The following is a 26,597-nucleotide window of genomic DNA, read 5'->3' on the forward strand; positions in this document are numbered from 1 at the left end:
AATATTTGCCACTCACAAAGCAAGACACAGCTGCATTTTAGTCATTCAATTTATTCAACTCTAAGGTTTTGATTGATATTTATGTGCATAAGTTTACTTTTATTTCTAATTAAGATATTTCTGCATTACATGGAATTATACTAATTCTTCAGGAGAAATAAGAATGTATTGACAATACAGATAAACAAACATCTCAGTGAGGAACAGTGAGAAATTTATGTCATATCACTACATTTCACAACTTTTTTGATATAAGCAAATATTTTTATAACATATGGAATTGGATAGGTAAATGTTAGGGGAAATTGTCTTATAAATTTATGAGAGCTAGCATGTTCTTAAGTCTCTTAGAAATCAACCCATGCCTTTTGGAGGATTTTCTAGAGATACAACATATTATTCCTTATAAAACATAACAAAAAATCACATTATATAATCTGTGCAGTATTTTCTGTATTTTAAGGGATACCATAACAAAAACCCTTTGCTTGATAAATTCCCTAAAATCTCTAAAATGAATAAAACCAACCAGTTCTCTGGTTCTACCTAATACTTACCACCCAAACATGTAGAAATAACACTTGATTTGGCAAATTACAAATGTTTTTAAAGACTTATTTTTAAGTCCATAAATGTGATTTCTATTTTAAGAACACAGACATGGTTTTATAAAGGAATTCAACAGAAAAAAGGAATAACCAAGACAGCTCCTCTGTATATATCTGCTGCAGTATGTAAGATTTCTGTAGTTAGAACACCAGCCTTTCAAAATGTACTGAACACAGCTTCTCTGGTCTTGTATAACAAAAGAATGCCTTATTGTTCTTGAGCATGCAAAGCTCAGAAACTTTTCCTCATTAGGCTTTCAAAATTTCTATGAAAAACCATGGATATCTATCTTCTAGACCAGTATCGTCCAAGAGAAGTTTCTGTGATGATAGAAATGTTCTTTCTATAGCTTTACCATCTGGTACATTAGCCACCTAAAATGAACTTAAATACCCACATGAGGCTATATTGACAGCAGAGTCCCAGATCATTATCACAACATCCTACTGTTTGAGTTGGATTTCACATTCAAAAGGAGTACAACTTTGCCAAGGTTGGAATATTAAAATTGCTCAGAGTGTATGTGAAGTTTGAAAGCTGAGATATTTCATTATAAAAATTATATTTTACAAGGTCATAAAAGTGGAGAATTTTCAATTATTTTTGTAAAGTCATATTGAGCTTTTAATGCTTTACATAGCTTTGATTTTAAAAAAACATGAAATTTGCTATCTTGACACAGAAAGTAATAATTAATATTACTATTTTGTTTTAGATGAATATCTAGGTTGAGAAAGTTTAGTTAAGGCACAAATACAGTTCAACTTTTGTTGTTCAGGGGCAAGCGCAGATGCCATATGACATGAGAATCAGGAAACTTAGACTCAAGGCCAGTAGAGTGCTCATGTCCCTCCGACTCCTCCCATCCTGTGGGAGAAGCATACAGAGGCTGGGCCTGGCTGGATGCATCATGTGTTGTGCCCTAGGTAAGGCACCCATTTCCCTGATATTCTGCATACTTTTAGAATAGTTGAGAAGAGACAAGTGAGGTCAGAAGCCCCTGGGTATGGTAACTGGAGTTCTTGGATGCCAAAGGCCCAGAAAGTTTGAATCCCAGCACTAGCATCAGCAGAGCTCTGCATGCTCCCTGCTGAGGTAGCTTATCACCAGGTTACCTGAGGAAGAGTCAGGGCTCCTCAAGTGAACTAACTGGTATGTGTCTCTGGTAGCTCAGAAGCAGTTGTGCTTCATAAATTGAAATAAAATACCAAAAGCAAGAAGTCTTATTAAATTATGGCCCCATCTATACATTGAAAAATATATTTTACATTTGAAATGATTTATTATTAACAGTGATAACTTTGTCTTTTTTTAAAAAAAACTAAAATTAAAAACCAAACACATTTCAGAAAATATATATGTACACATAATTCTAGAAATGGGGATGATAAAAAATACAGTAGAGTTTTATGTGTTTTTAGATAACTTAAAGTCACTATGGAATTTTTGATAAAGAATTTATCAGATCTTAGGAAGAAAAGTGGGTCTAGAAGAATACAAATAATAAAGCATAAAAATTATTTTCGATGTGGCCTTCTGATGACCAACTTCATCTTTTAAAGATTATAGAATATGATTATGAAATGAATGAAACCAAATCCCAATAAGTTATTTCCTTCCTTCAAACACTTGAATGCTGTCTTATTGCTTATAGATTTAAGTCCAAACTCTCAAACATGGAACTCGAGACCTCTTTTAAGACCTCTTTTTCTTGATACCAATAATCTAAAATGGTAGTATCAATTTTTTAAAAATATCTTTATTATTCTTTTTTATTTGTTTATTTTTACGTGGTCCTGGGGACCAAACCCAGGGCCTCATGCATGAGAGGCAAGCACTCTATGGTAGTATGAATTTTTACTGCTTCCTGCCTTACATATGGCACACTAGCAACACCAGATTTGATTATAATTCCTACATACAGCACATTAACTCAGCTTTTTCTGAATATGATATTTGTTCACAGTACCCACTCTGTGGGGAAATGACAGAGGGCCCACCATTGTCTTCAATCAATATGCAACTCAGAATTACTTTCTCTTGGTGGCCTCTTTTAATTTCTCCAGACTAGATTAGATACTCTCTTTCTATAAATTCAGGTCAATTACTGCACTTGTTATATAATGGTGTGTTCTAATGTTTCTCTTACCAATGAGACTGTGAATTCCTTTAGGGAAGCAAATTTATCTGTGTCCTCACTACTCAACCATGTTCGTCAGGCTAGGGATCCAATAAACGTTAAAGAGAGGAATCAATGGCATTTTTATCAACATTACTAACAACTCTTCCACTTAGTTTACTACTGAAGGTGACCTAATTATACAATTTTAAGTAAACAGGAAACAGACACACATTTAATTGTTTTACTTCTCATTTATTGATTCTTTGGCCTCACAGAACTAAAGATGTAAATGGAGATATATTAAGTGTGAAGAACTAAAAATACCTCTGAGGGGTTGGGGATTTAGTTCAGTGGCAGATTGCTTGCCTAGCATGCTCAAGGACCTGAGTTTGGTCCTGGGCCCTGGATAGGGTTGAGGATGGGGGAGGGGAAAACTCAGAAAGATTTTAGCCAACAGATGATATGGAAGAAAAAAAATGGGAAAACTGTGTGGGAGTAGGTCCATCAGCCTAAAAATAACAGCCTTACTGCTTCTTAAAATCTGGTTACAAATGCAAATCTAAATATGAAGTCTGTCTGCATCTGGTGAAAACAACATTGGATGGGAAGAAAATTAACCAAATATCATTTATCTGCTTAGATAATAGATGAATTAATAAGCTGAAGGCAGATTGCTTATCTATAATAAAGTTCTAAAATGAATATCACTTGAATTTTGATTAAATACTGATACTCAAATAAAGACTGGAAGAGATTTCAGAGATAATCTAGTACAATATTTTATCTATAAAAGACATCAAATCAAGGCCCAGTAAAGCTAAATAGGTCTGTTGACAGTTATACAGGTTGGTAGAATATCGAGAACTTAATTGTTACTATTAAATTTAGTTTTCCCTCTGTTATATTCTATGTGGGAGGAAATTTCATGAATTTTCTTCTTAAATATATTAGGTGAGATTTGTATAGAACCCCATTAATAATAGGATCATCATAGAAGAAAATTACTTTAGAAAAAATTAAATGACTTTCATTCAGATGGAATTTATAAATTATGCTAATATGGGAAATTTAGTTAAGAAAAATTCTGAAAATTATTGAAGGAAAAATTACAAAGCCATTAAAATCTTTTATTTTCTGTACTAGTAAATGAGGGCTGACTTTTATATATCTCTTCTGAGTCATTAATTGTGCCACCATTCAGAGAACAAAACTCAATGAGGTAATTTATAATCTTTACAAAACACATATATAAAACTAACAAATAACTTGATTAACTGTTTCACTACGATTACTGTCACTTGTTAAGCATGTTATACTCTCAATGGGATGAGGCCATCCTTTCATATGAAGTATCTGCTAATCATTTTTAAAAGCTTTTGAAAAAACTTTTAAAAAATCTTAATAACAAATGAATTATATTTTATAACATGAGAAGCAAAGACAAAACAAACCCTTAAATATCTAATAGTTTTGTGTTTCCTCTTAATTCTTTAAACTAAACAATTTATTTCTGAGGAGCCCAAATGAGTAAATTAGGTTATGGAAAACTGGGAAGTGTGAGAGCTTCCATAGTTGCAAGGCTAGGAGAGTAGTGTGTACCAACCACTTTGCTAGAACTTGAGCTTGGATGAAAAGAGTTATGAGGCTTCTGTGTCTTACTTGGGGGCATGCCAGGTCAGGTGCTGGTGAAGGAAGAATCAGTAAACTTTCCAGCCTGTGAGAGTAATTATACTTACCTGATTTCACCATCATGAATTTACCTGCAGCCGTCTCTTTAGAAGTGTACCACAATGAGGTACTTGCAATCTTTGGTGCTATGTCATGATGACAGGATGATTTGCAATGCAGTTATAACATAAGTATTTAACTAAATGAGCATAAAAGGATACTAAGTATTAAGCAAATTAAGTAACACTGATCACTGTGAAATTAAAAATGTAAGAAACATTTATATCTAATAATAAATGTTTGAAAATGCTTACTCATATAAAACTTCCATCATTATATAAAGGCTTTCATGATGTGACTCCCTGGTTCTTAACATTTTAAAATGTACAGAATAAAATTCTAAACTTTTGTCACTGCTACTGAGATTTGTCACTGAAGTAAAAGAGGGAAACACCTCAATAGTTGTTTATGAAACCAGAAGTTCTGTGTGAAACTTGCTTCAAAACTATAAATCATTTCAGACAAAAGAAATATAAATGCTAACATTTATAAAAATTTTCCACATTACTCATAGACACAAGCTTCATAAAATTCACGTAGTAAATACAATAAAAATCAGTGCTAATGAAGATTTAGCTGTCTTCCTAAATAAAATTTCCGTGTTTGAGGTATCACTGTAAAATATGCCAATATGGCACAACTATAAAACAACCCAGGAGTCTATCCTAAAAATCCTGACCAACACAGCATCATCTCTGCCAGATTTCTAATAGGCTGAACTAGTCTCTAAACAAAGAAGAAATATTTTAAGTGTTATAAAAACAAAGAAGACAGGTTTTAGAAATTCCGCCTTTCATAAAATAATGAAACTTTTGTTATATTTTCATTGTCATCTTCCTGCAGACACTATTCATTTAAAAAGTACTAAAGATCAGTAAAGCAGCTTCATTTCCTACAATATTTAAAAAGCTCAGAGATCTAAAAACAATAGTGAAGAATTTCACTACTTTTAAACATTATATCAGAGTATATAAAGCTAGTAAAATATTCAGTATCAAGAGCAAATCATTACCCGCAGCTTTATCACCGGAAGGTAGACACTTGATTCAGCACTACTAGTTAACACTAGGTACATTACTTGTATTGACTGCAGTAAAGCCATAATCAACATAGAAGTAATAGCACTAGCCAAACACACAGAGACACAAATGTCAAAAAGGATGTTTCATATGTACAAATATCTACACTTGGGGCATGGCTACTAAGTAACAAGGCTGACTTAATACATATGGCCAGAGGGATAATGGTTCTACACATGAAAAATGTCTATGTGAAAAGGTTGGGATATATTGCAAAGCATAATCATACAGCAAATTCTAAGGAGGGCAAATAATTTTTATAAATGAATTTTTAAATTTAGTGACTCAGGCCAAAGTTTCAGTTACTTTTTGGTGAATTCAGAACGATAAGAAGTAGAAGAATGCTTTTCTTTTTTTCTCTTCTTTTTTTCCTTTTTATGATGTTTCCCTTTTTTTGATTTGGTCTTTTTTTCTTTTTTCTTTTCTTTCTTCTGACATTTCTGTTTCTTTTGTTTTGAAGTATCCTCTTCAGTGGAACTGGAATAAGACCTATGGGCAATAACACACACTGATTGAAAATCATATTTATTACTGATAGGTAATTTTAAATGGGATTTGAGCTATCTTAAATTCTTCTTGGAGTAAAGAGGAAGTATAAACATAAAGAAACTCAAATGTACTTTGTATTCTCCAAAAATGATGAATTAACTATTTTTCTGCCTGGTTACAAAAACTGACAAAAACTAATATCTCTATTCTGCTTGATTTTAGTAATGAGTTTTTAATTTAACAAGGTTGAAATTACTTTTTCTGTGATTTTCAGTTTGGAGGCTGTGCTACCCTTCAAAATTTATAAGGCAAACAAAGCTATATTCATCAAGCCTCATTATATACACAAGTGTTTGTATATAATGTATTATATATATCATATTTGTATATAATGACTTGTTAGCATATCCTCTTAAAAGAGCACAAAAGGCTGCAATTATCATACATAAAAAAGATGGCTAAAATTATACCTCAGTATGAATGAATAAAAGCTGAAAATGAACAATAAGAGCACTTTTATAATTCCTTTAATTTTTCAAGTTAATGTACTTGATCCCTTTAGTTGCAGAGTTATACAGACGGATACTTGGATTACAAAGTAACTTTCATTAGTTACAGAAAGTATACTTTTATTTATTTATTTTTTTTCAGAAAGGATACTTTTAAATGAATACATTATACACATAAATGAGTACGATTTATCATTATTCTTCATTTTTTAAAATATCACACTAACACAAAGTTGGGAAAAACAAAACAAAAAATGCTTCCCTAATATTGAAAAAGAAAAAAAAACCAAAAAAGCCATCTTTTAAGATTTTATATAAAGAGGTATGTAACACTCTATTTATGACCTAAGCCCCAAATACATATGACAAGATGGAAATTGAGTTATTTTAAATTAAAGCGGGCATCTAAAAAGTTAGTGCAGTGATGTAACTATTAGGAATTAAAACCCAAACTGAGACTAATATAAGAGAGGAACAAAATTAAATGCATGAGACTATAGGGTTTCAAGCTATCTTCAGTCTTCAGAGTGACTTCTGTGACTCAAAGTTTCTCTCATTTCTATAATGTTGCATCTTTTCTGCTTGTCTATCTACTGCCTTAGACTTCTGATCACCTACTAAGCTTATTTTCTTATGTATTCTCTGGCTCCCTTTTCAGCTCTGCTCTTGTCAAATTTGGTTTACTTTCCTATTTAAAGACCCTGCTTGACTTCTGTATTCTGAATAGAATGACTTCTCTGCTTGCTCTCTTTTCTTTTGATTTTGGGTTCTGGATTTTTATTTTTAAGGAAAAAATTTAGGCCTAGCATAGCATATTATAAGGTGGCCCTATCTCTAACTACATAAAGGTTTTAATTTCAGGCCCTAAGATCTCTGAGGTTTGAGAGACAGCCCTGAATAAATAATCTGTTATTATAAAACAAGTATATCAGAACTTAGAAGACAATGAATAATCTCATGTTTCATGTAAGCAATTCACCCTACTGAGCTGGCACAAATATGTCAACAATAGTCAGAAACGGTTCCTAGCAGTTTCTATGTTAAAGATTATTATTTACTCCTAAGACCTGAAAGTGAGTTAACTTTTCCAACACCGAAGTGTTCAAATACATGTAATTACAAAAACAAAAAAACACTAAAAAGTAACAACATCAAATATAGAGAACCTACTGAGAGAGGTCCAAATAAGACCTAACTATGGTCAACTGGTTAATTGCTTTTAAAGAAAAGGTATATGTGTCTATATGTGTATATTTATTCTAGTCTGAATGAAACTACTCATTCATTAACCAGGGAAGAAGTAGCCTTTTACTACTTTTGATTAATTTATTTAATCAGTTAGTTGTTAAAATAATAGTAAAAATTTGAAGGTGGTTGATGAAGGTTCTGAAAGACCCGAAAAAATTTTTAGCTTGACAAATTCTATTAAATTATATTAATAAATTAATTACTTAGGCATGATAATGATTGTATGAGAATTCAAATATTTAAGTTCCAACTTCATCTTTATGAAGATAAAATGTGAAAAGTAGCTTAGCTACTATTCTGAAATTTAAAACTTAAAATATAAATAAATAAAATATAAAAAAGAATAGGTGTTATCACACATTTATAACTTGATTTGTTGTAAAAAGAAAAATTAAGGTGAATGAGTACTGACTTTATTTTTGATTCTTTACCTGACTTTACTATTTTACTGAAACAACTGAATATCTAACTTCTATTAAGAAAATGTTAACATTAAATTAACTGAACTATATATCAAAAATAAAGGTTTATAATCCTTCCTGGAATCATGGTTCTACTTTTTTCTTTTTTAAAGATGCTATTTATAAAATACCTTTTTCTTTTTTTTTTCAATTTGATTTTCTCTTTGCTTTTTTCTTTTTTCTTCTCCTCTTCTTCATTTATTCCTGTAAGAAGAGGGCAAGGAAAAAATCAGATTACCATGAAGCTACCGATATTAATATGATGTGAAATATTTTAAAATTTTAGTTGTTGGTTAAATAGATGGAGACATATGAAATGGGAACAGGCAGTAAAGCCAAATGACAGAAGCCTCAAAGATGTGTTTTCTTTTCATAGCTGGTAAAGGTAATACGATGATATCTTCAACATATAAAGACACATGTAAGAGTTACTGAAAAAAAAAAGAAGAAAATAGAAATCATTGAGAAGTACTCTGTAGATTAGAGAAAATGTGAAGGAAAAGTGGGGGGGTGGGGGGGAGAAACAAACAAACAAAAAAGAAAAAATGGCCAGACCAAATATAAAATATATTAAGGGGAAGAAAATTTGTGAAAGTCCAGAACCATGTTTAATGAATTCCAGTTCTCAGTTACCCGTTTTCCTTTCTAATTCTGATCACCTCTTTCTCAAATGCTATAAGCAAAAGATGTGAAAAAGGTAGCTTGGTCAAAATTTTGAAAAAAAAAAAAATGAAAAAGAGCCAAGGGAAGTAAAACAGGATGAGGGAATAAAGCAAGCATTTAAAAAGACATATCAGGCTGGGGATGTAGCTCAGTGGTAGAATGTTTGCCTAGCATGCGTGAGGCCCTGGGTTTGATCCCAAAGCCTGTAAAATAAATAAATTAAATGAGTAAATAACAAAAACTAAATGACAACATGTATGCGCAGACTCAAATCGCAAAACCAAAACGAAGTGACTTATCTCTAACTCATCTCTGTTTCTGGTATCCAAGTTTTGTTAGTTACGCCAGCAGCTATTTAGTAAACTGATGAATGCCAGTTGCCTGGAAAAATTCTCCATTACAAGAGAAAAACTAAAATGGTGCAAGTGATAGATGCTAGAAGAGATTCTGAGCTTTTTTTTTTCAGTCCTACAGATTGAACCCAGGGGCACTTTATGAGCCACATCCCCATCCCCCCCACCTACAGCTTTTAAAAATTTTTGAAACAGCGTCTCACTAAGTTTCTTAGGGCCTTGCTAAATTGCTGAGGCTGTCCTTGAACTTATGATCCTCCTGTCTCAGCCTCCCAAATCACCGAGATAACAGGCATGTGCCACCACATGAGCTATTTTATTTTTTACTTTTAATTAGTTATACATGAGCTATTTTAAACAGAAAAAATATGATTTTTGATGTATGAAATGGACACTCTATTACTCAGTGACTTCTGTTAGAAATACCAAGAATGGGGTGCCTGGGAGCTTTAAAGGGAAGGTCAAGCCAACATGTATGTCAGAGGTTGTTGACTCCATCAGAATACTAGTACTTTTGTATTTTTTTTTACTTCCTTTTATCTCAAATTAGCTTTTATTTCCCAATTATGAGTTTTGTTACTAGAGGAGAGACATGTACTGAGAAAATATGTCTAACAAACTTAAAACTTTTGTATATTTATCATGAGAAACAGGCATGAGAGGCAACACGCAGAGCAGCTTTGGAGTTAGGCAGACTGATCTTTGCATGTAGCCTACTGAATTACTAGTTATATGAACTTAAGCAAGTTTCAAGCTAAAAAGGGAACAGAACATATTAACTTCATTAAGTTATTGAGGATAAAAGAAAGCAAGGTATAAAAACATAGTGCTATTTTGGCATATGATAAGTGTCCCATCAGTGGCAAGCATTATAATTACTACTTTATTAAGATATTAACTGGCATATAATAAACTGCATATATTTAAAGTATAAAATTTGATAAGGCTTGAGACCACAATCAAGACAAACATCCCCTTTACTCCTCTCAGACTTTTGCACCACATTGTAATCCCTTCCTACCCCAGGCAACTACTGAACAGTTTCTGTGAACAGATCTATTGTATAGACATACCACAATTTGTTTATCCATGAACCTGTTGAAGCCATCTAGGTTGTTTCTAGTTTGGGGGTATTATAGACAAAGCTTCTATGAACAGTTGTGTAAAAATATATGCTTTCATTTTTCTTGGGAAAATATCTAGGAGTAGAATAATGGCCATATGATAGGTGTATGCTTGATTAACTTTGAAGAAACTAACTGCTTCCCATAGTGGTTGCATCATTTTACATTGCCAGCAGTGGTTAAGAAAGTTCTAGTTGTTCAACAAACTTATGAACAGTTGGCATTTTTAACTTTTTAAATTTAAGACATTCTGGTAGGTACAGAGAGATATCTCACTGCAGCTATAATTTATATTTCCTTAATGAAAAATGATGCCGAGCATCTTTTCATGTGCTTGTCATTTGTCATGTTATCTTTAGTGAGCTGTCCAAATCTTTTCATTTTAAATTTTACTTTATTACTTAATTCTGAGAGTTCTTTGTAAAGTCTAGATACAAGCCCTTTATCAAATACCATTTGGCAAATATTTTCTCCCAGATTATGGCTTATCTTTTTACTTGCCAACAGCAAAGTCCTTGATATGATGAAATCCAATTTATCATCTTTTTCCTTTTATGAAATGTGCTTTTTGTGTCATATTTAAGTAAACATTACTTAACTGAAGGTCACAATGACTTTTTTTCTGTTTTCTTCCAGAAGCTTTAGATATTAAACTAAGGCCTATGATCCATTTTGAGTTAATTTTTATACTTGTTGCATCATAGGGATTAAAGGTTACTACAATATAATTCTTCTAGCATTGTTTGTTGAAAGACTCTTCTTTTTCTACAAAATTACATTTTTCAACTCTGTCAGGAATTAATTGAATTTCTCCTTCTGGGAAGATGGAGTAATTTTCCCATTTCTCTCATTAAGTACAATTAAAATTCCTGGATACTATAAAAACAAATAGAAGATGACTCTGAAAGATAGACAAAGACAGACCAGTTAGTGAGTCTGAAAAATATAGGGAATGACACGGTAGTAACTTCTCTGAGATTCCTTTTGGCCTCATATATCCTAGATTTGCAGCTGAAAAAGCTGGCATCCTGGCAATGCTAACAGTTTACCAGACAAAAATGTCTCCCTACCCCCTCAAAAAATGTCCTTCATAGTCAGAGAACTGAGAAAATGGCAACCTAAAAAGGAAATTTTAGAAAATAACTGCCCTATACTCCAGCTAAATACTAAAGAAAACATTATGGCACCAACTGTACCCATGCCGGTAAAGGCCAAATGGGAGTCTAGGCTTCTACTCTTAGGCATCACCTTGCTTGGGCATTTGAGAAAATTCCAATTACAAAGCCACAACTTTAATCCCCAAGGGCCAGTAAGGAGACCTTCACTAATGATGTCAATGGAAACCAAATGGAGAGCCTCAATTTCCATCCCAATATCTGGCAATAATGAGCTATCCCTCCACCCAAACTAAGTGTTATCAGGGGAAGCCTGGTGAAAGCCAGAATTCTTACCATTACCTAATGGAAACAAGACCACCCACTTAGGGTGTATCAGTGGAGACCATATGGGGAGTTGGAACTCCTACCCTGACCTAGCAGTAGGAAGGAGCCATGCTGACTTTGGGTGTTGATGATTGCTGAGTGGGGAACTAGACTTCTTACTCTGCCTGTTAGTAAAAGTCAGCACCCCCAATTCTCCTTCTGGAGTGAACACCAGATAAAACAAAAGGTTTAAAGACAAGACAGAATTTCATAATACAAATTTTAAAAGTCCCAATTTCAATGGAAAATAACTTATCAAATCAAGAACCAGGATGAAAAATGAAATATTCATTAGATGACACCACCACAAAAGATATTAGAATTATCTGAAACAGTTTTCAAAACATTATAAAAAACCATTATAAAATGCTTTTATAAGTAATAATGCACATTGAAACAAATGAAAAACACAGAAGAAATAGGAGATACAAAGAAGAACCAAATAAAAGTTTTAGAACTAAAAATATAGTAAACTGAAATTTAAAAGCTCAGTAGAAACCAGGCTTAACAGAAGAATGCAAGGAACAGATAAATAATCAGTGAATTAGAAGGCAGATCAACAGAAATCACTCAAACTGACCAAGAGACAAAACAGACTTTAGAAAAAAAATGAACAGATTTTTAGAGACCTATGGAGAAAAACATCTAACATTTGTATTGTTGGAGTTCTATAAAGAGAAGAAAAGAAGGCAGGGCTAAAAAAGTTTTGGAGAAATAATAGCTAAAACCTCTCAAATTTGGCAAGACATAAACCTACAGATTTAAGAAACTTAGTTAACCTCAAATAGGATAAACTCAAAGAAATCCACATTAAGAAATATCATAACTAAACTTCTGGATTTTTTTTTTGGGGGGGAGTACAGGAGATTGAACCCAGGGGCGCTTAACCACTGAGTCATATCCCCAGTCCTTTTTAAAAAATATTTTATTTAGAGACAGGGTCTTGCTAAGTTGCTTAGGGCCTGGCTTAGGCTGGCTTTTTACTTGTGAGCCTCCTGCCTTGGCCTCCTGAATAATTAAACTTTTGAAAGTAAATAATCAAAAAATCTTGAAAGCAGCTAGAAAAAAATGATAAATTATGAACAGCAGTAAAACAACTAGAAAGAAAGTAGGTTTCTAAGTAGAAGGTGTGGAAGCCAGAAGGAAGTGGCACATTTTTCAAACACTAAAAGAAACTTGTCAACCTAGACTCCTCTCCCCAGTATCCATTAGGAATGAAGAAGAAATCAAGACATTCTCCAGTGAAGGTAAACTAAAAGAATGTGTCAACAGCAGACATAATTAGTATAGGAAGTTCTCTAATAGAAAGTAAAAGCAATCCTGGAGCATTGATGAGAAAAGAAGAACACTGTGAAGATACTGTTATATATAACAGTTCATTCACTAGTGACAAAATATAAACCCCAAAGGCATGCCCCAGTGACCTATTTCCTCCCGCAATATGCTACCTGCCTATTGTTACCACCAGTTAATCTATACTAGTGGATTAATCTACTTGTTAAATTACAGGTCTCATAATCTAATCATCTCACCTCTGAACATTCTTGCATTGTCTCACACATGAGCTTTTGAAGTACTCCTCTATGTCTAAACCATAACAAGTATGTAGAAGAAAAATTTAGGACAACTGTATTGTAAAAGGGAGAGAGTAAAGAGATCTAAAAAGTGGAAATGTTTCTCCACTTTATTGGTAAAATGATGATACTAACAGATTGTGTTAAGTCAGTACATAACATGTGACATCCAATGTATCCTTTAACAAAGCCATACAAAACACCATAGAAAAATTTAAAACATAAAAATATATTCAAAGAGTATATATAAATCAAAATGGAATTCTATAAATGTTCAAGCAACCCACAGGAAGGCAGGAAAAAGAAAACAGGAATGAAAAAAATAGAACATAATTTTTTTAAAAAAGTGGTCTTAAACCCTAAAGTATAAATTAACACTCTAAATTTAAACAGTCTAAATGTACCAATTAAAACGTAAGAGATTAGCAGGGTGGATTTTGAAATGTGACTCAAAATATACACTGTTTACAAGGAAATCATTTCAAATTCACTGATACAGGCATGTTAAATATAAAAGGATAAAAATGCCAAACAAATATTTATCAAAGGAAAGAAAAAGTGGCTATATTAATGTTAGATTTAAAAAACATAAGACTTCAGAACAAAGAAATTACCAAAGGGGGGGACTTTTATAAGTTTCAATACAACTGACAGAATTGAAAAAGATAAACAGACAAATCAAGAATTACACTAAGAGACACCAATATTTTCCTTACAACAATTGATAGAAAGTCAGAAAGTCAGGAATGATAAAGAATAAATCAACAACATCATCAACCAATAGAATCGGATCAATATTTATAAAGTACTCCACCCCCCAAAAGTAGAATATATATTTCAAATGCCTACTGAATATGATCTTGGGCCAAGAAATAACCCTCAAAAAACTTAAAAGAATTAAAATCATATAGAGTATATCTTTGATCATAATGGAATCAAATAAGAAATCAAAATCAGAAAGATAAAAGGAAAATCTCCAAATGCTTGGAAGCTAAGTAACAAACTTGTAAATATAATCCATTAGACAAAATGGAAGGTCGAAGAAAAAATTTTAAATGACATTTAACAAATATAGAAATACAGCATTCAAACTGCTTTTACCATATATCACAACTGTCTGATAGAGCACTAAATACTTACAAAAAAGGAAAGTCTCAATATTCTAAGATTCCATCCCAAGAACTCAAGTAAATAAATAAATAAATAAAACTCAAAGCAAGAACTAAGGAGGTGATAAAGAAGAGAAATTGCTAAAACTGAAAATGAGGGAAAATTGAGAAAAACTGATTCAACAAAGAACTTACAAAACTTTAGTAATCAAAGAAAAATGGAAATAAGATACAAATTACCAATATCAGGAATGAAATGGGATTATCTCTACAGACCCTTCAGATGACAAAAGGATAAATAAATACTATGAAAATTCTATAGATATAAATTTGACGACTCAGCTATTTTACTGGAGAATGTTACCAAACATTTAAAGAAGAATCAACAAAAATTTTACACAATCTCACCCAAAAAATAAAAGAGGAGAAAACTCTTCCAATATTCTATGAAGCTAATATTACATTGACACTAAATCAGAATAAAACAATACAAAATAAGAAAGCTATAGACCAAGATCATTCATTAACATAGATATAAAATCCTTTACAAAATATTAGTGAAGTACTCAGTATCAAATATAAAAAAATTAAACATCATGGCTATAATTTATATAAGGGACATAAGATTATTCCAATATTAAAAAAAAAAACACACCACAGTTAATGTAACTAATGATATTAATAGGCTATAGAAAAAAAATCATGATTGTATCAACTCATGCAGAAGCTCATGTCAAAATTTGACATGAATTCACAATAAAACAAAACTAAACCTCCCAGAAAAAACTAGAAATGGAAGAACTTCTTTAGTTTGATAAGGAAGAAAAATACAACAAACAAAAACTCATCTGCTTTCTTGATACTTAATAGTGAAAATATGAACTTTTCCCTAGGATTGGAATGAAGAAAGGATGTTATCTTTAAACACTTTTTTCAACATGGTGCTCTAAATTCTAGTCACTACAATAAAACAAGAAGAGAAAATAAAAGAGATATAGCTTAAAGGGAGGAAATAAAACTCCATACTTACAAATGGCATGTTTTACATAGAGAATCCCAAAGATACTACAAAAATCTAGAAAAGATTGATGAATTCATCAAGGAGAAAAGATAAATGTACCGAACTTTATCTACCTATTCATCCATCCATCCATACACCAGTCCTGCGGGTTGAACCCAGGACCTCATGTTTGCCAAGTAAATGCTCTACCACTGAGCTATACTCCCAACCCCAAAATCAATTCAATTTTTATTTATTGGCAATGAACATGCAGATAACAAAATTAAAGGTATAATGTCATCTATAATTTTTTTAAAAAGCACTAATCTAATGAAATATATACTGTATAGAACATGGATGATAATAAAAGAAATCAAAGACCTAAATAAGTGAGAAGACATGTGGATATCATATTGTTAACACTCAGTGTATCCAATTCAAGACTTACAACACAGCTATATCAATCAAGATTATGTGGCCATTAGTAGAGGGAAAGACACAAAGATCAATAAAAAAGAGAAAGACTCTAGAAATTTACTTATAGAAATATGGCCAAAGGATACTTGGCAAAAATGTAAAACAAGCCAATGGAGGAAGATAGCCTTTTAATCAAATAGTGCTAGAACAGTTGGGCATCCTTAAGGAAAACGAACAAATGAGCAACAACAACAACAACAAAAAAACCCTTGAGATAAATCTTCCACCTCATAAAAATTCCAATAAAAATGAGCCACAGACTTAAATGTAAAAAAAAAAAAAAAAATCAATTGGTCATATATATTTGAGTCCATTCTTTTTCATGGGCCTATCTTTACATCAACAGTACAATGTTCTGATTACTTGTAACTGTATAATAAATCAGGAAATTAGGTTGTTAGTCCTATATTACATTATTTGTTTTGAGAGTATTTTGACTATGTTAAGTTCTTTACGTGTCCACAAGAACTTTAGAATTGACTTGTAGATTTCTAAACAGACTGCTGGTATTTTGATTGTGATGGTTTTCAATCTATAGATCATTTGGAAAGAAATGACATTTTAAAAAGACTGAAGCACCCATTCAATAAATATGGTATATCTTTCTGTTAATTCATTTAACTTTCCTCAACAATGTATTGTATGTTTCATTCTTGCATATATTTTGTCAAATTTATTCTTAATACTTTTCAAAGCACTTGTTAGTTCTAGAAGATTTTTGGTGGATTCCATAGGATTTAGACGATGGGAGGGGAGGGAGGGGGGATGGTAGAGGATAGGAAAGGTAGCAGAATACAACAGTTACTAATAGGGCATTATGTAAAAATGTGGATGTGTAACCGATGTGATTCTGCAATCTGTATTTGGGGTAAAATTGGGAGTTCATAACCAACTTGAATCTAATGTATGAAATATGATATGTCAAGAGCTTTATAATGTTTTGAACAACCAATAAAAAAAATTAAAAAAAAAAAAAGGATTTACTATATAGATGATAATTTCATCTTTAAATAAAGACAGTTTTTACTCTTTCCTTTTCAATCTGGTTACCTCCCCTGACCCCCTTATTGTACTGGTTATGATTGCCAGCAGTTGAGGGGGTAGAAGTGGATATCTCTGTCTTTTCCTTTGTGTCATGGAAAACATTCAGTATTTTATTACATATAATGTAATCTTTTAGTTCTTTTTTTCATAGTTTTTATCACGTTGATGAAGTTCCTTTGAATTCTAGTTTGCTGAGAATTATCAGATATGTATATGACATATCTATATCTATATATCTAAATATATCTGTATATTTCTAAATTTTATCATATATATCTCTATAATCTCTAAATGATGGATGGACTTCCTCATATAAATTTTCCTAAACTGTTTTCTTTTTTAGTCTATTAAAATGGGTAAATTACATTGATTAACTTTTGATTGTGAAACAAATTTTGCATTCCTGGGGTAAACTCTCGTCATAATACATCGTACTTTTTATATATTGTTGCGTTCAATTTGCTAAAATTCTGTTAAGAATTTTTGCATCTGTATTTATGTGACATTCTAAGTTATTTTTTGTAGTGACTTTATCTGGTTTTGTTACCAGGGTATTCTGATCTCATAAACTGAGTTAGGAAATAGTTTCTTCAACTTAAATATTTTATACAGCAATAATATTATTTCTACTTTAAATGTTTAGTGGGATTCATGAAAGAGGCCATTTGGGCATGAAATTTTCTTTGTTGAAAGTTTTAAACTAAATGTTTAATATCTTTAGTAGATGCAGGATACTCTATGTATTTATTCACTTTTGAAAGTTTTTCTGGGTTGTATTTTTCAAGTAATTTTATCTAAGTTTTCTAATTTATCAGTATATATCTGCTCATAATATTTCCTTATGTCTTTAATATTCATATCTGTAATGTTGGTGTTTCTCTCTTTACCTACTTAGTTTGGATAGTGATTTTTCGACTTTATATATCCTCTATAGAATCAGACTTTACTTTCATTAGTTTTCTGTTTCCCGTTTCACTGATTTCATCTCTGATTGTATTACTCCTTTCTTTTAATTTCAAGGGTTTCATTTGTCTCCCCTTCCTACACTTGGTAAAGTAGAAGGTAAAGTCATTAATTTTGACACATTTCTTCTTTTCTGACACATACATTAGTGCTGTAGAGTTGCCTTTAAGTCCTGCTATAGAGCTACCCCAGAAATATTCTTTTCTTTTTTGGTTCTTTGTGGTACTGGGGATTGACAGGGTTAACTCTATCCTCTGTAACATCCTCAGCTTTATCTTTTAAATTTTGAGATAGGGTCCACTAAGTTGCCTCAGACTTGCAATCCTCCTGCCTTAGCCCCCTGAGTTACTGGGAGTATAAGTATGTACCTCCATGTCTAGCTATACTTTTATTTTCATTCAGTTCAATATATGTTTTAATTTTCTTTTGTCAATAAATTTTTAAAGGTTCAAGTCATACAGAGATGCTTTCTGACCACAAGGAAATTAAATTACAAATCAATAGCAGAAAGCTACCAAGAAAATTCTCAAATGTTTAGAATCTATCTTCGAAGATGTCCTATGTATGTTGCTTCTGTTGGATGACATGTTATATACATGTTAAGCAGGTCAAGTTGTCAATATTGCTCTTCATGCCTTCTGTATCTTTACAGATTTGCTGTGTACTTGTTCCACTAATTATTGAGAGAGGTGTTAGAAATTTTAACTGTGATATTTTTCTTAATCCAGAAAGATTTTTCCTTATAGATCTATCATAGTTTTTGTTACTCAATGTTATTAAATACATAGAATTTTTATGTTCTTTTGACTAAGTGAACTTTTATCATTATGAAAAAAAAACCCCTTTTTCTTGGTAATATTCTTTGTTTTGAAACTTTCTTTGTCTGACACTTTAACTTCCTTTTGAGTATCAGCCTTTTTTTTGTAACTGCAATAATTTTGGAACAGTTTGTAAACATGTTCAAAAACAAAGTTACCAAAAAAGTAAGGGAATAAAAGAGTAGCTGAGGGAATGATTTCCTTTTCCATTTAGGGATGGTGGGTAAGATGTCAACTTTCTACATTATACAGACCATTTAGTTCTATTAAAAACAAAATAATCACAGACTTCAATAAATCTGTTTTCCTGACCATCTCCCTTAGAAACCAGCAGCATCAAGAATAATAGGATCTGAAAACTCAAGTGAAGACAAAAGTGAATTTTGGAGGGATGGGGTTGTGGCTCAGTGGTAGAGCACTTGCCTAGCATGTGTGAGGCCCTGGGTTCAATTCTCAGCACCATAAATAAACAAACAAACAAACAAAGGTCCATTGGCAACTAAAAAAAAATTTTTTTTAAAAAGTGAATTTTAGATGGTTTAGTATTTCTCTACTACTGCAAATTCTTAAAGTTCTTCCACTTTTATTTATTGAGATTAGTTCTGAGACAGGATGCTGAGATGTGCAGAGGTTAACAGGAAAAAAAGACTGAGTTTTTGTAATATAAGAAGATGTTGGAAAAGAATACAACTTATCTTTTGTGTACAAAATAGTCGGGGATAGAAACCAAATTAAGCAGATTCTATGTACCATGTGACATATTCTAGTATAATGGGAAAAAAATAAACAACAAAAAGGCAAAAACGAGGGTTATGGAATCAGAAACAAAGTTACCTCCTGGTTCTATGAGGAGGTTTTCGATCTTAGGCAAATTACTTACAATGTGAAAAGCTTATTTCTTACCAATAAAATAGTAGCTTTTACATAAAATAGAGAAAACTTCTTAATGATAAATACGATATATGAGCATAACATAACACAGCACGACATCTAGAAACATTAGGAATGAAAAAAATTATTGCTTACGTTTTTCCTGTAATGCCTGCAATTTATTCAGTTCTTCATTCTCTTCATCACTATCTTCACTGCTTGTACTGCTGACATCCAAAACTATGTCCCTTTTGGGATCTACTCGGAGAAAATTGCGGCACTCAAAAGTCAGATGACCAGCTAAGTGAACAAAAGAGAGAGAGAGAGACAGAGAAAGAAAGAGAAATAAACTATACGCTGTGTATTTTTATTTTATTGCCTCTTGGTAAGCAACAAATTACAATTTCAATAATATACATATAAAATACTTTAGTTTTTATTTAGTTGATGGTAGTTTAGTTATTTTCCCTATACTTTTCTTCTGAAAAGAGATCCTTTACCTTTCTTTGCTGGAAGTTCTAATTCAATTAATATTTTGGGGGACACTTCGTATGAATTTTAGAGTGTTGAATTACTGTATTTTCCCTTTCTAAAAGTATGTAATATTTTAAACTAAACTAAGTACTATTATATTTGAAATGATATATTTTACTCCTTTCTATTCTTTCTCAGCTTAACTACTATATCATGCAATTATACAGTTTTCATCTAATTAAAATTGTCACAATTATATACATGCATTAAATTAATGTAACTGAATATGCTTTTTTCTAAAGAATACCTAAAATTTTAATTCTGACATCATTTTCCTAATGACTCTCCCTATAAGAAAACTGTAATAACTGTCTACTTACTGTGTAATACATTTTAAAAAAATCTAATATACAAATACCAGAAAAGTACAGGAAACAATTTAATCAATATTTAGATACCTATCACATACATGTCAACATTTACTTTCTTTTAAGGCAAATGTTCACACACACATGCATGTGCACACAAACACACACAAAGGTAGGCAGTTTATATTACCTTTGAAACTGTCTCAATCTCATTTATTCTGTCTTCGGAATTAACTACACTGAGGTTCATGTCTACCTTTCCCAAACAATGCTACTGTATGTTGTGTTTTCAAGAAATAAACACCATTATATCTATCATTCTGTAACTTGTTTCTGCCACTCAGTATGTTTTGTGATTCACTTACATTACCATAAGTAGAAGTAATTTTCTTATTTCATCTAACAAATCATATTTCATTATATAAAAATCATATTTATTTATTTATCCTACTACTGATAGAAGCTTAAGTTACTTCTAGTACATTCTAATTAACTACCAGTTTTCTCTAGGGCAGTAGCTTTCAAATTTTCTTGATCATGATTGACCAATGGTTACACAAAAATGATTATGATGATAATGATAACACACACAAAAGAGTAAAGGTGAACTCCTCACTTCTTACCACATGCAAATGTTAACTCAAAATGGATTAGACACCGCAGAATGTAAGAGCTAAAAGCATCAAACTCTTAGACAAAAGCACAGAAGTAAATATTCATCATTTTGGATTGACAACAGACTCTAAGATGTGACACTAAAACTACAAGCATTCAAAGAAAAAAATGATAAAACTGGATTTAATCAAAATTAAAATTTTTTGTGCAAAGAATGTTTTCAGGAAAATTTTAAAATTACTATGGTAGAGGAGAAAATATTCGTAAATCATCTGTCTGGTAGGGTTTAATATCCAGAATATATATAAAAAAGAAAAACAACAAAAAGACAAACCAGTTTAAAAAAATGTGCAAGTAACTTAAATAGACATTTATCCAGAAAAGAAATACAAATGGCCAAGAAGCACATAAATACATTTTTCACTAGGAAAATGCAAATTCAAACCACAAGAAATAACTTCATGTCTTTTAGGATGGTTCATACTTTTCTACTGTCAAAATTTCTGACACCAAGTTTGTGAGTTTCTTCCACACCAACAAGCAGTTCTTTCTGGACACTAACTGGGTATTCTACAATTAAATTAATTTGACATTACCTGGAATTATTGTAGACCCTACCGATTAAGGGCTCAATCCCACAAGATTCCCCCAAATCCAGATGCCCATCATAAATCTGGGCCACCCATTCTTTTGACTGGCTATATAGTCAGAGGTTCTCACAAGCCCCTCTTAAGTTTGATAATTTGCTTAAATGGCTCAAAGAACAGAGGAAAAAGATTATTTACCAAGAGCAGAAACAATCAAATGGAAGAGCAAAGTGCAGGTAAGGAGAATGGAGCTTCCATGTTCTCTCTGGGTATGGGATGCTTCCAGGACCTCGATGTGTTTCCCAACCCAGAAGCTCTCTGAATCCTTTAGTTCAGGGTTTTTTTGTTTGTTTGTTTTCCCCTATTACATAGGCATGACTGATTAACTCACTGACTGTTGGTGAGTAAAGTCAGTCTCCAGCCTCTTGTCCTTATTCTTCTCCTTCTGGATTGATGGAAGCTGGGCTAAAAGTGTCAATCTTATATAGTTGGTTCTTTTGCAACCAGTTCCCATGTTGACGCTGTCTAGGGGTCCATAAAGAGCCATCTATTTGTATTAGTATAAACTTAGGTTTGGCTAAAAGGGACTTGTTAATGAATAACAAAATATATTCTTATTACCCCTATCAGTCAGGAAATTCCAAGTGTTTTAGAAACTCAGTGTCTGAAATCAGGCACAATGATCAAATATATATTTCTTATTATCACAAATGGCTACAATTAAAAAAATGGAAAATAATAAATGTTGGTAAGGATGTGGAGAAATATCAAGACGCTGTATATTTTTAGTGGGAAATAAAATGATTTAGCTGCTATGCAAAGCAGTTTAGAAGTTTTTCAAATGCTAATAGGTGACCTAGTAATTCCACACCTAGGTATATACCTAAAATTATTGAAAACAGGGACTCGAGCAGAAACTTGTACAGCAATGTTCACTATAGCATTATTCAAATATCTATCAATGGATGAATAGATAAACAAAACATGGTATATCCATACAATGGAATATTATTCAACCATAGAAAGCATGCCACAATGCATGCTATGGCATGGCTGAACCTTGAAAACATTAAACTAAGGGGAATGAGCCACACGAATATCTTGTGATTCCATCATATGAAATATCTACAACAGGCAAATTCATAGTGGCAGAGAGTAGAGAGAAGTTGCCAGGGGCTGAGGAAAGAAGGGAGTAGAAGAAAGATATTGCTTTAATGTTTATAAAGTTTCTGTTTTGGGTGTTAAAAATGTTTTAGAATAGAGTGTTAATAGTTGTCCAGCATTGTGAATATAATTAATGCCACTAAATGATACACTTCAAAATGGTCAAAATAGTATATTTTATGTTGTATACATTTTACCAAAATAATAATAATAAAAAGGAATAAAAAAGGAGCATAGTACAGTGTAAAATCTTACAGATAACCAGAATCCCACTTAGAATAACCCCAAGCCTCTGTTTTCTAAGTTGTTAATAACAATAATCCATACCAATTAATATTTTAAAAAAATTTTTTGGTAGTTGTAGATGGACAGAATGCCTTTATTTTATTTGTTAATTTTTATGTGGTTCTGAGGATTGAACCCAGTGCCTCATGCATGATAAGGAAAGTGCTTTGTCACTGAGCTACAGCCCCAGCCCATCCATAGCAATTATTGAGGACTTCCTGTGGCCAGGCATTGATCTAAACACTTGACTTGCATGAATTCATTTAATCTTCACAGCAACTCTATGGAATTAGGTAATATAATTATCTCAACCTATAGAAAGAAAAATGAAGCACACCACAGCTAGGCAATTTGCCTAATATCACATAGCTAGTAAGTGCCAGCTGAAGTTTGTTGCTTAGTAATCTGGTGCCAGAGCCACTAATCTTGAATGTTCATAAAAACCAAGATACCTATTTCATAAAGTTGTTTTAAAAATGAAAAGCAAGGAAATTTATTTTTGAAGTGTTTAGCAAACAGTCTAATACCAAATAAGTATTTAATACATGATACTAGCTTATGACCATATATTGTATCAATATAAACAAAAGTATATTCTCTTGTTTCCTTATTCCAGGAGTGGTCACATGGGCAACTCAGTAAATGCCAAGTAACAATAAAGTCTCTAGTTTCATTTTGACTGTGGCAGATAAAAGCCTGCCAATGCATAATTAAAAACAAAACTCTTGTTTTATAATTAGGGCTCCTAAATGACTACTTCTTGGCCTATGGTATATATAAACCATGCTAACGTACTGTTAACTTAAGCAAGCTTTGGCTCTACCTAAAATCCTCAGATTTAAGAATGCAAAAGCTACTAAATAGATAATTAAACTCAATTAATCTCAATTAAATAATTAAATCCCAATTAATCAAGCTTCATACCCCTCTCATTTTGGTTAAAAAGATATAGGCCTCTGTAGTTATTGAATCCTAGCCATGTACTACAGTTTATGCTCTCCTGATCACTGCCTTCCTCTTCTTGTCTTTTTACTATAGTTTCTGTAACATACTGAAAGTTAACTCCAGTTTGGACAGTGTCACCATTTATCTACAAGTAAATAAACATTAACCAATTCTAAGATGAATTGGTAACTTTAAAAAGTTGACCTCATATTCTGGGATACACAAGGAAGACAGCTCACTTGTCTAGTAAGTGTTTTCTATTATATAGATGAACAGCCACCTGCTACAGGTGAATAGCTCTATTCAGTGAGGTCTTTGGAACTTCTTACCTGCCATAAGCTTTAATGGGCAAAGCAGATTGTTGGCTTTTCTTGGTTCCCTGATATTCTATCTTCCATGACTACACTCCCTGTCACCTGCAACTACTGTATCTCTGAGAATTTTAACTTCAGTATTGCACTGACTTTCAATCTTCTAGTTTTCTCATTTCTTCACACCATGCATAGATATATTTGTGAATCTCATTAAGACCTACAGTGCCTCAATCCCTTCATTTTCTCCTAGCCTCAAATCTTTCATTACTGATCAACTCTTGTGTCTCTTTGACTCTTTCATACCCTTGTCTGTCTACTTACTATATTTCATTGCAACATAAGGTTTGGCTCAAATTTTCTGGATTATTCCCACCCCTGCAAAGTCAAGCTATGCTTGAGAACAACACATACTCATAAAGATTAGCATAAAAATAAACTAGTTGTCTCACTTTTTATTTGTCCTTAGTCTACTTCCTTTCCTACTTCTAAATGACTTTTCCAAACCTGTGCCTGACTCAAGAAATTCCTTAGCCCAGTTGTCCTATTCCACTCCAACCAACTTCCTAAAAAGACAAGTCTATCTCCTAGTTTATAAAGAAAATTGAGATTACCAGGCAATATTTCATTTTACTTTTTGTCTCTATACCTAAAAAATTTATTCCTGCCCTCATTTAGTTTCTTCCAAACTGAAGAGGTATCCTTGCCATACCTCCTTGGGGAATTTACTTAATCTTTTAATCTTCTTCTGTGTCAGATATCTGTAATGTCTCTGCTAATGCCTCCTCAGTCTATATAAACATAGCTCAAAAACCCTCCACTTTCTCCACATTACCTTTTAGGAATTTCTTATTTTTCTTCTAAATTTCTTGAAAATGGAGACTACATTAGCCTTCTCTACTTCTTTATCTTCCCATTCAGGCCAGAATCTACACAGTTTATTTCATGACCTACATTCTAATTAAACTACTCTTGCTAGAAAAGCATCCAACTTGCCAAAGCCAATGAACATTTTCAATTCATTACTTACAAGTCTTACCTGACAACTTTCCCTCAACATAAAACAGTCTGATTCTCTGGCCTATGTGATATTGCACATTCTTGCTTCTACTGGCAATGAAACTTTTCAGTCATTTTTTTTGTGCACTCATCCCTATACATCGTATTCCATCAGTTGATATTTTAGTCTACTAAGAGTCTGTTAGTGATTGATTATTCTGCAATCTGTTTAATTAAACATCATTTAGACAAATAAAATGTGAATGTAGAAAAAAGAAAGAATGATAGTTTTTATGAAACAAATCTGTACTTATGGAAAGACTTGATTTAAATAAGCAATTGTGAAATTACAGATTGGCAAGAAGGCTATGGAAGATAGATGAAATTCTAAAACGATGAGGGGCAGAAATCTCTTAATTTTCCAGGATGTGTGTCCATAATATGGCAGGAAGCTTATAATTCCAGGGTTCTACATTTCAAATGTAATAGTGCTTTCCCTGCACCCTGTTATTGTGAGCTACAACCTATCTTCACAGATTTCTAGGTAGACAGTACTGTTTCTAGTTGAGAAGTAATGACAGAAGAATTCTACACTTAAATTCCTTTACATGTATCTTAACTTGTTCTTTATCTTCAAAGAAACAAACTATAAAAAGTAGAAAATTCATTTGAGATGTGAGTTCCAAACAAAACATTTGTCAACATTAATAAGCAGATTATAGGCAAAAAAATGTAAGGGCTCTATATAAAAAAAGTTAAATAAAACATTAGAGGTATTGAGACATCTACTTTTATTTCCTGCCGTTGTATACAAATATCCAACCAATGAGTCTACTATATTGATCTTTTTAAAATTGTGTTTTCTGAGAACTGTCATAATTATTTGATATTTACTCCATAGAAAGGCTTAGAGTACTTATAGTTATTCATACATTTCCAACTTCAAAAAAATCTAATAAAACTCACTGTAATAATGCTTTCTATAAAATTCTTTTAAACTAATTTTGCTAAGGAAATTCTGCCATGAAAAGGAGACATTTTATTTAGCAACATGTTCATTCCTACCTTGAAATTAACATGAAGCAGCAATATACCCACTATTGAAACATAAAGACAATAAAATATTTT

At 32.1% G+C, this 26,597-nt stretch overlaps 1 protein-coding gene across 1 annotated transcript in view; it reads right to left on the minus strand.

The window, feature by feature from the left end:
- Positions 1–31: 31 nt before the first annotated feature.
- The window catches only part of Srek1ip1 (SREK1 interacting protein 1), a 38,181-nt gene continuing 11,615 nt past the window's right edge, over positions 32–26,597 (minus strand). The window contains exons 3-5 of the mRNA XM_046456183.2: positions 19,878–20,021; positions 8,377–8,449; positions 32–6,027 (exon numbers count right to left, since the gene is read on the minus strand). Coding sequence (XP_046312139.2) covers positions 5,841–6,027; positions 8,377–8,449; positions 19,878–20,021 — 404 coding nt within the window. The 3' untranslated portion in view covers positions 32–5,840. The remainder of the gene's footprint in view (positions 6,028–8,376; positions 8,450–19,877; positions 20,022–26,597) is intronic.

This window comes from Marmota monax, unplaced genomic scaffold, assembly GCF_021218885.2.
Source record: "Marmota monax isolate L192 unplaced genomic scaffold, Marmota_monax_Labrador192_F-V1.1 WCK01_AAM20220418_F8-fsc00130, whole genome shotgun sequence".
Taxonomy (NCBI): domain Eukaryota; kingdom Metazoa; phylum Chordata; class Mammalia; order Rodentia; family Sciuridae; genus Marmota; species Marmota monax.